At 32.5% G+C, this 13,575-nt stretch overlaps 1 protein-coding gene across 1 annotated transcript; it reads left to right on the forward strand.

The window, feature by feature from the left end:
• The first annotated feature begins 651 nt into the window (after positions 1-651).
• On the forward strand, positions 652-2,441 carry LOC137832273 (adenylate isopentenyltransferase 5, chloroplastic). The gene is made up of 2 exons (XM_068640335.1): positions 652-883; positions 1,236-2,441. The coding sequence occupies exon 2, from the start codon at positions 1,250-1,252 to the stop codon at positions 2,234-2,236; it is 987 nt and encodes a 328-aa protein (XP_068496436.1). The 5' UTR covers positions 652-883; positions 1,236-1,249; the 3' UTR covers positions 2,237-2,441.
• Positions 2,442-13,575: the final 11,134 nt, after the last annotated feature.

Raw genomic sequence — 13,575 nt, forward strand, 5'->3', positions numbered from 1 at the left:
TATGTACAACCAAATGTCTGCGCTAAGGTTTTTTAATCTCTTACACACCCTTGGCAGCTTTTCTTGGCCGTTTTTCTTTGTTCACTTCTAAGACTTTTGGTTTAATCAGTAAAAAAGTAAAATTGTGATATTAGCACTCCGATTGAGGGAAAGGGCTGTTTATAAATTATGATGAATATTAAGAGCAATATGAAACATTAAAGAATTAAAATGTTAATTTATAAAGCAAAATGAATATTTATTTTCTGAGAAATGAATAATTAAAGGCGTAGAAAAAGCTAATAGAAAAAAGCTTATAGATACATGATTTGTTTTTCTTTTTGGTTGCTTTGCTTGGGTCCGGCTCTGTGGACCAGGAGTGAGTGAATTTACGCATGAAGGTTCCAACACTCATACTAAAACTAATACTAATAGTGCTCTTTACGTGTTCATTTACCAACTCATTAACTTCTTATCTCCTATGAATTATAAATAGAAAATCATAATTGATAACTCTTGACTTATATATAGTAGTTTCTGATGTGATGGATTTAAAAATAAATATTTGTAATAAAAAATAAATTTATAATTAAATGATATAAAAAAATATTTTAATAGTAGTGGTGGGTCATATTCAACGTTATAAATAGCAGGGCATTCATTTCAAATGTCAGAAAATCTACTCACTAATCCATCCATCCATCGCTCCCCCAAACAAACCTTCTATTCTAATTCTATTCAACCTCCTTCACACAACAACACCCTCCTATTCCTCCCACACCATTTCATATTCAACATACCAAAATCACCAGCTACTCTTCCTCCTCCTTCACTAAGCTGTGTGCACAACACTGCTCCTTTACACTCATTTTTTCCACCGCTCGCCGCGTCTTTGACACTGACGGTACGTACTCTTACCGTGGTCCATCTAAATTTGATTTGGATTACTGTAAATTTTTATTTCTTTTCATTTTTAGTATATACCTTCGTTACTTTGCTTGTCCCCTGCTTTAACCACTCTGTTTCTGAACTTAACATCTTTCATTTCCTCCTTAATAGTATTCCCTTAATTATATCCTTTCAGACAAAGCTCCTAGTTTTCATACATATAAGTTTAATTGCGTTAGTTATCCATTTGGTTGGGTTAAATTGAAAAAGAATTGTGGTAACAAATTGTTTATAAATTAATGGTAGTATGAGGTGTTATGGATTACGCGAAGTGAATTAAAAAGGAAAGGTTTGGTCAACTGTTGCAGGTTGTGATTAAAAAATGAAGATCTCAATATCAGCCTGTGCCTGCAAGCAAGAGCTGCCCCTAGTAAGTTTCCAAAAGGGACTAATGATGGAGTCGTTGTTTCCTCATCGGAGTAAGGACAAGGTGGTCGTGATAATGGGGGCCACGGGTACCGGCAAGACGAAGTTGGCCATAGACCTGGCAAAACACTTCATACCAGCGGAGATAGTAAACTCCGACAAAATGCAAGTGTACAAGGGCCTCGACATCACCACGAACAAGGTCACCGAAGAAGAGTGTGATGGGGTCCCACATCACCTGCTTGGCACTGTTGACCCTAATATAAATTTCAGTGCCAGCGACTTCTGTCGCCACGCGACTTCCGCAATCGATTCCATTGTGGAAAGGAATGGCTTACCCATCATTGCTGGAGGCTCCAATTCTTACTTGGACGCGCTCGTGAATCACCACGCGGAGTTTAGGTTAAGGTACCAGTGCTGTTTCCTCTGGGTTGACGTGTCTCTCCCCGTGCTCCATTCCTCTCTTCAGGCACGTGTGGACCGCATGATCGACGCCGGTCAAGTCAACGAGGTTCGCGACTTCTTCGATCCTCGCGCCGATTACACCAGAGGGATCCGAAGGGCCATTGGGGTGCCCGAATTCGACGACTTCCTACGCGCTGAAGCTTCTGGAACCGAGGACGAGACAACCACAAAGAGGCTTCTGGAGGCTGCCATTGCCAGGATCAAGATCAACAACTGCACGCTCGCCAGCCGTCAGATTCAAAAAATTCACCGCCTCCACGGGTTGTGGAAACGGAGCATGCATCGCCTCGACGCCACTGAGGTTTTTCTCCGCTCCCACGACGTCTGGCACGACCACGTTCTCGCTAAGAGCTTGCTCATCCTCCACAATTTCCTTTACGGGGAAAAGAAAACGCACGTCCCCGCCGGAATCGTGTCCCCGAAAGACGTAATTGCGGCTGTTTCTTCGCCGTCGGTAGCAATGGCAGCAACCCATTAGGGAGAGGAAGTGAGAATCTATACACAAAAGGCCTCACCATTATTTATGTATATATTTCAGGTCATGTCATTCGTAGTAGTAAATGTTTTACTATATGTGGTGTAGCATCATGGGCCGGGCTTTCGTCTCATTGATTTACGTCTAAAGTTAAAAGAGTTTGTAGAATTGAGCCCGACTGTGTTAATAAGCAAATCGTCTTTCGATATTGATATTTAATAACATTAATGATATATCAACTCAATAATTAACTTTTATTATTAAAGAATGCCATTCTATAGAAAAGGAATTGGGGATATTTGTTAGTATATATTAGATAACACACCAGCAGAAGATATATGACTAAACCGAGTGTTTTATTTGAGTTCAGGTCGTTCATACTTTTTTTTAACACTATATAATATATATTCTGTTTAACTTCTTGACAGGTTATATTGAAATATGAATGTATTTCTTTAATTGGAGGGTTCTTTAATCTTTAGGGTTACATCAGTATCAAGAATACTTAAGTGTATTCTGTATAAATTAATTAAATATGTTGCTAATGGAGCATAGCATATACGATCCTAGCTCTGTTGGCTAACGTTGTGGACCTACAGTATAACCGTTGCACTCGGGAAATGCTTGTTAAATTAGATACTGATGTGACGGAATTATATATATTTTTATTTTGGCGCATAAACTATGATCTTCTTACTGCACACAAATTGTGCCAGGCACTGGCTCTGTGATTAATAATAATCATTAGGAGAAAAGTCTGAAGAAAAAACCTAGGTCGATAAGCTGCTGTCACTATCAATGTTAAAAAAACAATAATGCATTACAAGTCTTCTTTTTTTCTAATTCTGTTGTGTCCAGTTGATAGTAAATTTTGGTTGAAAAGTGTATATAGCATGACAAGAAACAGTTGACGAGTGTACCCCTCGATTCTGTCGTAGTACATAGCCTGAAAATTCTAGCAAGTTGCGCTATCTTTTCTGCATTGAAAATCTCGTTACTAGTTGGTGACTGTAGCTCCGATTCTGTAATAGTTGAAAGTTTGTGATATTGAAGAAAAAAAAATAGTTTTAAAACAAATTTGAAGCAAGTTTTGTTTTTATCCGGGGAGAAAGTGACACTGTTGGAAGGAGGAGAGAGAATAAGTTAATGGGAAAGAAGTGAAGCATACTGTAAGAGATCGAAGGCACTGAGTGTGAGTCAACAGTTCACATTGACTCTGAAGGAAGTTAAGTAACTGAATTAAGTCAAAGTTATGGGTTTTTTAATCTGAGGCAATGATGTGGAAGTGAAAACTTGGAGTTGGAAGTAGCAATATGTAGTAGTGATGAGAAGCAACTGGGAGGCGTGGAAGAAGGTTTGAAGTGGATGTGGTGTGGGGTAACTGTAAACTAGTATGAAAAGTTGAAGATGTTAAAGATGAAAGAAGAAAGATGAATGGGTTTTATTCTAATTAACTTTTAGGTGGCGTTCCGTACTGATAGTTTGTGGTGCGCCTGGACTGTGCATCAAGGAGAGGATGATGGATTTGAAACTAGGGGTATTTGGTGGGTCCAATTTAAAAGGTTGAATTTGATCACAGTTAGTGATTGATGTGTGATGAGAAGGGGAGTATAAGTCCCATGCCCCACTACTGCTAGTGGGGGCCCTAGAAGAGAATGGCGTTTTGGTAGGACACTTTTTCCTATTTAAAAAAATAATACATTTATATTCTATTTCTTTTTTTATAAATCATATTATTATTATTTTTAATTATAAACTTACCTACAAAAAAGTTTTGAAATTATATTTTTGTTTTCGGTTTTCTCCTGATCTAGGATTGGATTTGGGGTTGGAGTTGGCTAAACTCTGCCTCCTTCCCACCATGAAAATGTCATTCTAACATGTACTCCACTATGTACATTTATTAATATAAATATAACAGGGATATGTCCGTTTCATCCACTTAATGCATTCTCAATCACCGTCTATTCAAGATCCAGCGGGTGAGGGAGCCCAACCCAGCGCAAGAAACACCAACACATGATTTTATTCAATTCAACCTACTTCTTTTCCTACATCTGCCTTCTCATCATTTTCAACCATTCCTCGCAACTTCATACATACACAAACTTTTCCAATTCAACCATACTTATCATCTTTTTTCATAATATAAAAAACACCTTAACGGCTCAACACACAACTTTCTCCGACTATAAAATTAACCAAACAATTACCCACCATATTCTTATGCTAAGTGTTTATTGGGGGAATCTAGAAAAAGAGACAAAAGGTTAGAAAATAAAAAGGTGAGGGCAATACTCTTGAATAACCCCTGTGTCTTCTTCATCTCACATGATTCCAACCAATATATAACACACAGCTCGCCTTTATACTCCCACTCACCACCCCATATTTTTAAAGTTAAAGTGGACCCATATTAAGGGCATATTTAAAAAAAAAAATACATCCTTTGTTCTTAAGCACTTTTGCTTTTAATTCCCCTACCTCCCCTTTGGAGTATAGAGAATTTTACAAATATTTGCTTGTACTAAATCTGGGAAATCCTTGAAAATTTAGACAAAAGGAAACGTTACTTATTTATATGTTTAACAATTCAATTGTATGGTCAAAATCACCTTTAGTAAAGTCTTGCCTTTGCATCCCAAATAAAAAGAAAAGTGAAAAAAGAGGGTATGAGTAATGATTTTCCAACGCTTCCACGAGCATCTTGGTCTACATCAAGCATGCATAGAATATATTTCCAAAGGTTATAATATAAAAGTATAGTATCAGTTCTTATCAGTTCAGTAACTGTATGACAGTGATTTATAGGCCTTTCATCACTATCAAATTATCTATATTTTAATTAATAGATATCATTATCAATTTATAAGGTTACTATATAGGACTTCTTGTGCCTGACATTTGTAAATGCTTGAGTACACAACCTGTAGTATATTATCAATATAACATTCAGGCCAACGGGGGTTTGTTAAAACCCTCGGTGGATCGATCATTACTTGTCTGATTGAGATCAATTGAAAATATTATTAACCAAATGTAAAATATATTATCCATATACATGAACAACGTTCTTATTGTATTACCATATTTTAAAACTTAAATATGTCACTCTTTTGAACAACTATGCTGACGACTCTGCATTTTAGTGGTGCATCATATGATATCGATAATGTATTTTTCTTTCTAGGGTTTGGTGCATTAACCAATATATCATTTTCCAGCCACTTAATGAGAAATAATATATTCTTTAAGATAGAACCCTATAGGACAAAAACAAAATTAGTATGAAAATTGTAAATCTCTTTACGAAATCACACGTGTATATGACAAACTATAAACTTAAAAAAAAAACCTATTTTTGTGAGACACAAATATACGATGGTGTTTCAATAGCTATAAATAGGATCGAAGAAATGATTGCTCGAGCTTAAAGTTATAAAGTAAACACGTGCTGTTTTTGCGAAGATTTATTAGTTTGTCTCTTGTAGAATGCGAGTAACTTAAAGCATGAATAAAGTAAAGTTTTGACATGCATGCATACGCGTTCTGTTTGGGAACAACAGTTAGTGTTTAACAAGTGTGCTCCCAGAATTGAAAGATGCTTGATGGGAATCAACAAAGTAAAGATGAAGAAGAAGGAAGATATATGAACACTTCTGCCCTACAGCTTTCAAGCATGCTCTTCCCTGCCATCTGTCATCACAAATGCTACATATCTACAACACTGTTCTAGCTTCTTTCTTTCTCCAAAAGGACTAATCAAGTAACACCAAAGAATCAAAAAAATGGGGAATGAATCTAAGATAATTAGAAACGAGCCAACTCTAATACTCAGGACACATTCTATAGTAATCAGTTCCATTGCACTTTTTTCATAATAACAGAAAGCAATATATGTGCATGGATATATAGAATATATCTTTGTAGGTCATGAGTTCGACACGGTACAAAATGCTAGCCACGAAGGGTAAACAAAAGAGAGTATTATGAATTTGTCCTCCTTCTCCCTTCGTTGTTGGTTTTTATTTTGTCCTCTTATCCTGAGTGATCACAAAATAACAAAGTTAAAGCTTGATTGAGATAGGATATCCAAAAATCCCCTTTGTCTCGGAATGATCGACGAGTGAGTTGTTTCGCATTTCTATGGTGCTTAAGTATATATGTTGAAATGAACTTGTGTATATCGTAGCCATATATGACACTTTTACGGCATTCGACTGCATAAAAATCAAAGGGTACAATGTTAACGCCAATATAATGATAATACAGAGTCTCTGTCAATCGCTATCTATGTGATTGTATCATATTTCAGTATACACAAGAGGACACAATATATTATTCTACTATTCACGAAAAACGATAAAATTTCATCGTATAATAAATGTTATGGCACCTTTGTCCTAAGCCAACCCGACATAATGTTTGGAAAGGAAGTTCTAAAGAAGCCTCATTGTACTATATATCATTCGAAAAAAAAAGGTAAACTATAAGCTATGTAAACTTTCTTAGAATGATATCCAGATAAACCTTATTAAAAAAACATACGTTCACTTGATGATTACTTAATTTCTTTTTTTTTAGTTATTTTAAGAAATGGTATGTATTATTAAATTTATTTTTTTTAAATATAATTTCAATTTGACATTGTACACCCTTCTCTTAGAATTCCAAATTAAAAATATGCCTGTCTTAATACTTTAACTGCAGTATATAAAAGTATATAATAAATATGCAGAGCATGAAATAAGTATTCGTTGTGACAACGAGTTTGGAAGAGATTAGAAAGAGAGAGAAAATAAAATTTGATAGATTAACGTAATCAATTATTGCTTAATGAAAGGAATTGCAAAAGCCTTGTTATTAATCAAGAGTAGTTATTTTAACATATGTATCTGAGATGTAAGAAGTTTGTATACAACTGATGTCAACTTGATATATCTCGGTAAAGAGAAATTGAGTTTATCAAATTAATAACAAACGATATTTTAATAAGGGTTGAAACACTCTTAAAATATTTTTATTAATTTATTTTATTTTTTTTGATAAAAAAAAGAATATAATATTATGTTTATATATTAACTTTGAATATTAATTGTTTTTCTTACTGTGAATGGTGCATATATCCTTTGGCTTTTATGTTTTCAATTAAGGGATAAGGTTTGCGGTTTGTAGTTCTAAGTTTGTGAGTGTTAGGTTGTTTGAAAAGAGTGTGGGAATTTATTGTGTTATGATTTATATAAGGATTGAGTCATCCTTAAAGTGATTCATATTTATTTATTTTATAAAAAAAAACTAACTCGTTGGTCCAAATTACCAGAAAATATGGAATGAAGATAAAAAAAAATATGTTGTAGATATATAGTTATAAGCAAGGACATTAGCGTAATAGAATACTCCTAGTGTCATGTTATATTTATTTCCTTCTTTCTTCATTCTTTTATTTTAAATAATGAATTAATTCTGTTATTACGGTTATCATTATTTTTTCATTATATATTATTGTTGTTATTAGTTGTCTCTTTTTTTTAATTTTCTAAACAAAGGATTTATTTAAACATAATGTTGTTTTAATCTTATGATTTAAAAAGTAAGATATAAGTTAGCCTGATAGTGTTATTAATTAAAATTAATTAGTCCACAAATATTTTCTACGCATATTTGAGTTATATATCTATATAGATACTCAGTGTCTCAAATGCATTTATAGCACTGACAGTATAATATGATTTGAAGAAAACGCTTAATTATTTGCAAAGGAGAAACTTGAAGCATCAAATCACTATCACATATTTGATGTCCTTAATAAATCAGAGTTAACAAAATACATCCTCATTTTATAAATAAATTGTCGGCATTCAAAAAGTTATTTAATGTGTTAATCTAAGCAAATACATAGATTTTATTGAATTTAATAATGCCATTATAAAAAATAAAAATAAAAAAAACCTCCATGCCGTTATTTCACTACAAGAAAACAAGGATCTAGCGTGGGCAAAAAACAGACGCTTATGCGTCAGATTTTCGTTGAATCTTGGAAGCAATAGCGTGGGCCAAGGCCGACGCATAAAGGGATGGAAAAAAAAATTATATGTAATGCAAATTTAATGTTAGACACATGCAAGACTTGAACCCAAATGCAAGACTCAAATTCAGATCCTCCCGGTATCAAAGAAGTTTTAACCACTACACCAAACAAATTTTTTTATTATAATATGATTTTTATTATACTTATTATTATTAATGTGGGGCACCTAAAACATGCGTGGGTCGCGGCCGACGCATATGCGTGGGTCGCGGCCGACGCAAACTGAATTTTTTTAAAAAAAAAATTAAATTAATAAGTGTGTCCGTTTTGCGTCGAATGTTATTTTGCGTGAGTTTTGTGTCATTTTAGCCGACGATATTAGTGTCCGTTGCTGGCCCATGCAAATATTTGGAAGCTAATAGCTTATAGCTTGTTTTCTTGTAATGTTTGTTCATTCACTTCAACCTCAAGCTTCAACTTGGCGGGTCCATTGTTATTTAAGAATGATGCTTATGGTGAAGAAAAAGTGTATTGAATTTAGTGTTTCTTGTTAAAAATTGTATCTACCTAATCACAAGGCACAATCAAATAGAAACTGAAAGCATGCAATCTTGGGATGAATTGAAAGAAAAGTAAGGAAATAATGGAAAAGGAGAAAATGACTTGTGGAAAGGTATGAAATGTAATAGACAAACAATGTCCCTAGAAGCTCAAACATTATCCTAGCTAGTTATGACAATGATCCCACCACTCTCAATTCCTAATCTTCTCAGTGCAGAAAAGATTCTTACTAATGTTGAATGTCATGCAAATGCTCATCAAGAGGAGACTTTTTTTTAATTATTACTGTTCCTTTCGAAGCATTTTAGCACACGAAGGGAGAAACACACACTTTCACTCATTCTTCAATGAAAGATCTTGTCCAATTTATTGCTCCTAACACTTGCATAACACAGTGTCTCTCACTCATCTCTTTCATACTTACATACTTCTAAAACACTCTCACCCACCACATATTTCCCTATTTCTTTCAAAATTATTTAATAGTCTTCTCCTTGCCGCGTCAATGTGATTTTGCTACAAAACTGAACATAAAGTATTGGACTCAACTGCTGAAATAGATTCAACACAAAATGCTGTACAATAAACCAGCAACAACAAACATTTTCTGAAAAGAGAAAAGGAGGGTCAACAACGAAAGCTAATGCACAAAAGAGATAGAGACTATACGATCTTTAAAGTGCTTTTGTATATTCAGTTTAGGATTTTTCTGAAGTGAAAATGTGCTGTTAAAATTTAGTGTCATTGTTTTAGATATTTTAGAATTGATTTCACGTACATATAAATCTATATTTGGTAGGACTGATTGTCGAACTGTATGAGAAATTTTGTTATTTATAAGAGCAAACATAATAAATAGATCAAATATAAAAAAATACATTCTATAATTTTATTAGCAAAAAATATTTAAATTATTCCAACCCATTTCCAAAATCCAAGTTATGTATATAAAGTTCACGATAGAGAGTAAATTACAGGAGTGATAGATATGAACACATTTCAGAAGTCTTACACCAAAACCATCATACACATTCTACATTAGCTATAAGATATAATAAATGTAAGGTATTTATCTAATTGCATCGGATTTACATTAAATGAATCTTGTTGGATCTAGACTTAATAAATTTTGGTAAATTGTTTTTCAACTTGATTAAAATAGGATCTAAATATCATTATAGTAATAATCTACTAATAAATATACTATTTTTTTTTCTTAAAATAATAAATTAGAATTTTGCGTATAATATAACTAATATTAAATATACATAAAATATCACATTTTAGTTTAGGACGATTTTTTTAAGTAAGAATTTTGTTAAATTTTTTATTTTGACCTGACCTTAATTACAGTAGATTTTTGTATTGTCTATTTTAAAGTTTGGTATTATGTCATAGTTTTATTTTTAAAAATTATTTTAGATGGAAAAAATATATTTAAATTTTCTTTAATCTGTGATACTATTTGAGTTATGGAATATTTAATATTTATATTGTTTTATATATTTTAGAATCATTTAAAAAATAATAATTAAATATAAATTAATTTTAGATACTAAAATAATTTATTACTGTCGAACTAAATTAGAAATAATTTCATAAATTAAAATAATTAATGGAACGTAAAGTAATTTATATTATTAATAAAAAATTATAAAATTGTTTTTAAATTGATATCTAACTATTATAAATGTTTTAGTTAATGAGTACTTTATATTATAAATTAGTTTATATTAATCTTTAGAATTTAAAATATTAGTAATTAAAACCTTTATAATTAACTTATATACCAACTTATCAACTTAGAAATTATTTTGTAAATTTTTTTAATAATAGAAATCATTTTATATATTAATAATTTTTTAATTTTTAAAATAATATATATTTTAATCAATATAATAATTAATTATTTTTTTTCTAAAATGTAATTATTATTTAATAATTTTTTTTATATTAAATAGATTTCATATATTTATGATAATTAAATTAAAGGAAACGCATTTGGAGGGTTTGAATTTTTTAAAAAAACCAAAACCAAAGCTTTTTCTTTTTTTTTTATTAGCAAAAAATAATAAATAAATATGAACCACTCAAGGGTGTCCCAACCCTTATACAAACCATAATACAATAAATTTTCACACCTCTTCCAAACAACCTAACCCTCACTAACTTAGAACTACAAACAACCCAACTAAAGGAGCAAACCTTACAAAAACTCACTTAATTGAAAACATACAAGTCATCTATGCACCATTCAGAGTAAGAAAAACTAGCAGAAGATTTTGAAGTTATCCAAGACCAAGCCCTTAACTGTGCCAAGGTGAACACTTCCGAAAGATCGATCACTCCACCTTAAAAAAATATGTTTATTCCTGTGCTTCCAAATTTCACTAACTATAGCAATTCAAACACTACTCCAAACAACATTAACTTGGACAAGAGCATTAATCAGATTAAAATGGAAGGAGTGGGAACCTGGATCAACATGATCAACCGACACTATCCCATCCAAGCATAACACTGATTCCAGATTCGGGCTGAGGGTAGAGCAGTAGTCTTCCAGAGGGAGACAAACATACTATTTCCCTTAGAAGGGCCTTTTAAAAGAGCATATGCAGATTTAACCGAGAAACCAATATCCTTACCAACCTTCCAAACGTGACTATCTTCAAAATTCAATACTGGAGTCTTTCCAAGCACTTCTAGTAACAACTGGACTTCTTGACAAACTTTCCAATCAAACAAACCTCTCCTCCAAACTAGCTTTCATTCCCATCTATCATTAACCCACTCCCCACAAGACTCTACACTACTTTCTTTAATAACGCACAAAGAAAAGAGTCTTGGAAACTTACTTTTCAGATCTTCGTTGCCCACCCAAACGTCTTTCCAGAACAAGACATCCTTCTTATCTCCCACTCTCCACTCGTAACAACTGTCAAGGGTTCTACCACATTCCTCCATCCCAAAACCAAAACCAAAGCCTAACTAGCATAAACTAAAAGATGTAACATAACAGATAACAAACTTAAAATTCCTCCTATAATTAGAGAAAACTCAACAAACCAGAACGAAAATACAAACTTCTTCTGCACCATAAACCAGCAAATCAGATGGCACAAAGCTACCCAATAAAGCATAAAACGTGAGGAGCACCACACCCCAGAACTGAAAGAACCTGCTTAGTTAACTCAATCTTGGGTAGAATTGATTATCTTTGGTGTATGAGAAATTTTGCTATTTACAAGAGGAAACATGAGAAAATATAAAAAAATATTTGAATCAGACTTTCATAAGGCCTGACTCTAGACTTGTTAAAAAAAATATTAAAAATTTTCTTAAATTATTTCTTAATTTGATTAAAATGCGTCTAAAATTAAAATGTCATTTTAACAAAAATCAACTAATATAAAAATATACATAAATTTTTTGAAACAAGTGTGCTAACATTTTAATAAAACATAAGTTGCAGCATCTTTCTTCCTAAACTACATATGAAAAGCTACTCATGAACCACCTGTTCGTCAAGAGTTGCAGTGTTTGTGTTTGGAAACCTATAGGAAGCAATAACAAATTTTATTTTCTTGGTGGTTAGAATTTTGGTTAGTGGGAGTGGTCGAATAGGTTGTTCATTAGGTAGGTCTGGTATGTTTTGGAAGCACTTGTTTTGTAGTTGTTTAACTACTGCAAGTTTCCAAGTTTACACAACTGTGTTCTCAGAAAAGCTTTTCTTTTTCTCTTAAAGCTAACCTGTAACATAAAACTCCCACACTCATTAATTTATTCTATGCAACAAATTTAAATTTTATGTAATATATTTTATTATTATATGCTTTTTGAGTCACTTAAATATATTTTTTTATAAATTAAATAATAATATTGTCATTTGCAAAAAAATTATTGTCAAAAAAAGTATTTTCCATATTTTCTTTAGCAGTCGCATTCTTCTAAATTTTGACCCTAGCCTTTTTCAAGTTCCATTTCCCAAGAGTATGTCATTTTGCCCAAATTCTTTAACTCCTATTGCGTCCTTGCTACAGTATATTTCATTTAACCAGAGAGTTTTTCATTGTTTCTTCACTCTTTCACAATAAATTAACACCATTGTTGAATTTTTGTGGTTTCTGGAGAATCGGTTACCTTACTGCTTTTCAAAAAGAGGAAAGGGAGATAACTATGGACAACATTGATGAAACTGAGGAAGCCACCAAAGTTATATATTCTGTTTCTGCACCCTGTTAACCTATTTTGCAGTAAAAGTTTTGGATGAGTTTCTGCTAAATACTTAAAGGAAACACCTTACACTTTAGAATTGTAGGCAGAAGCTTGGGGTAAGTAAGGAATGGACATGCACATTAAAATTAACGAAACTACTTTTGAAGTAGTTATCAACCTTTAGCCCTAAACCCATTTCTCCAAGATACATTTCAATCTATATCAGTCACGTTAGAGTCACCAAAGAAGATGCTGTCATGTGCATAAAAAAACACTGCCCACCCCATGAAGTACGTTAACATTAAGCCTTGAAAATACGATTAACTTCTGTACTTCTAGCTAAGATTCTTGGCCAATATTCAGAAAACAAGAAACGTGTCCCGGGATATTCTTGTCTAAGTTCATACACTGTTTTTTTCTTTCTCCCTGTTTCTTCGTGTTCCATCTAGATATCTTTCTCTTATTTTTATTTTTTGCTCAGCAACCCAGATATCTTTCTTAAAAACCTAGATATCTTTAAAGGCAATGTTATTCGAAA

This window comes from Phaseolus vulgaris, chromosome 6, assembly GCF_000499845.2.
Source record: "Phaseolus vulgaris cultivar G19833 chromosome 6, P. vulgaris v2.0, whole genome shotgun sequence".
Taxonomy (NCBI): Eukaryota; Viridiplantae; Streptophyta; class Magnoliopsida; order Fabales; family Fabaceae; genus Phaseolus; species Phaseolus vulgaris.

Excerpts from the sequence above, each read along its gene's own strand:
- LOC137832273 (XM_068640335.1), top strand. The coding sequence starts at position 1,250 with ATGAAGATCTCAATATCAGCCTGTGCCTGCAAGCAAGAGCTGCCCCTA.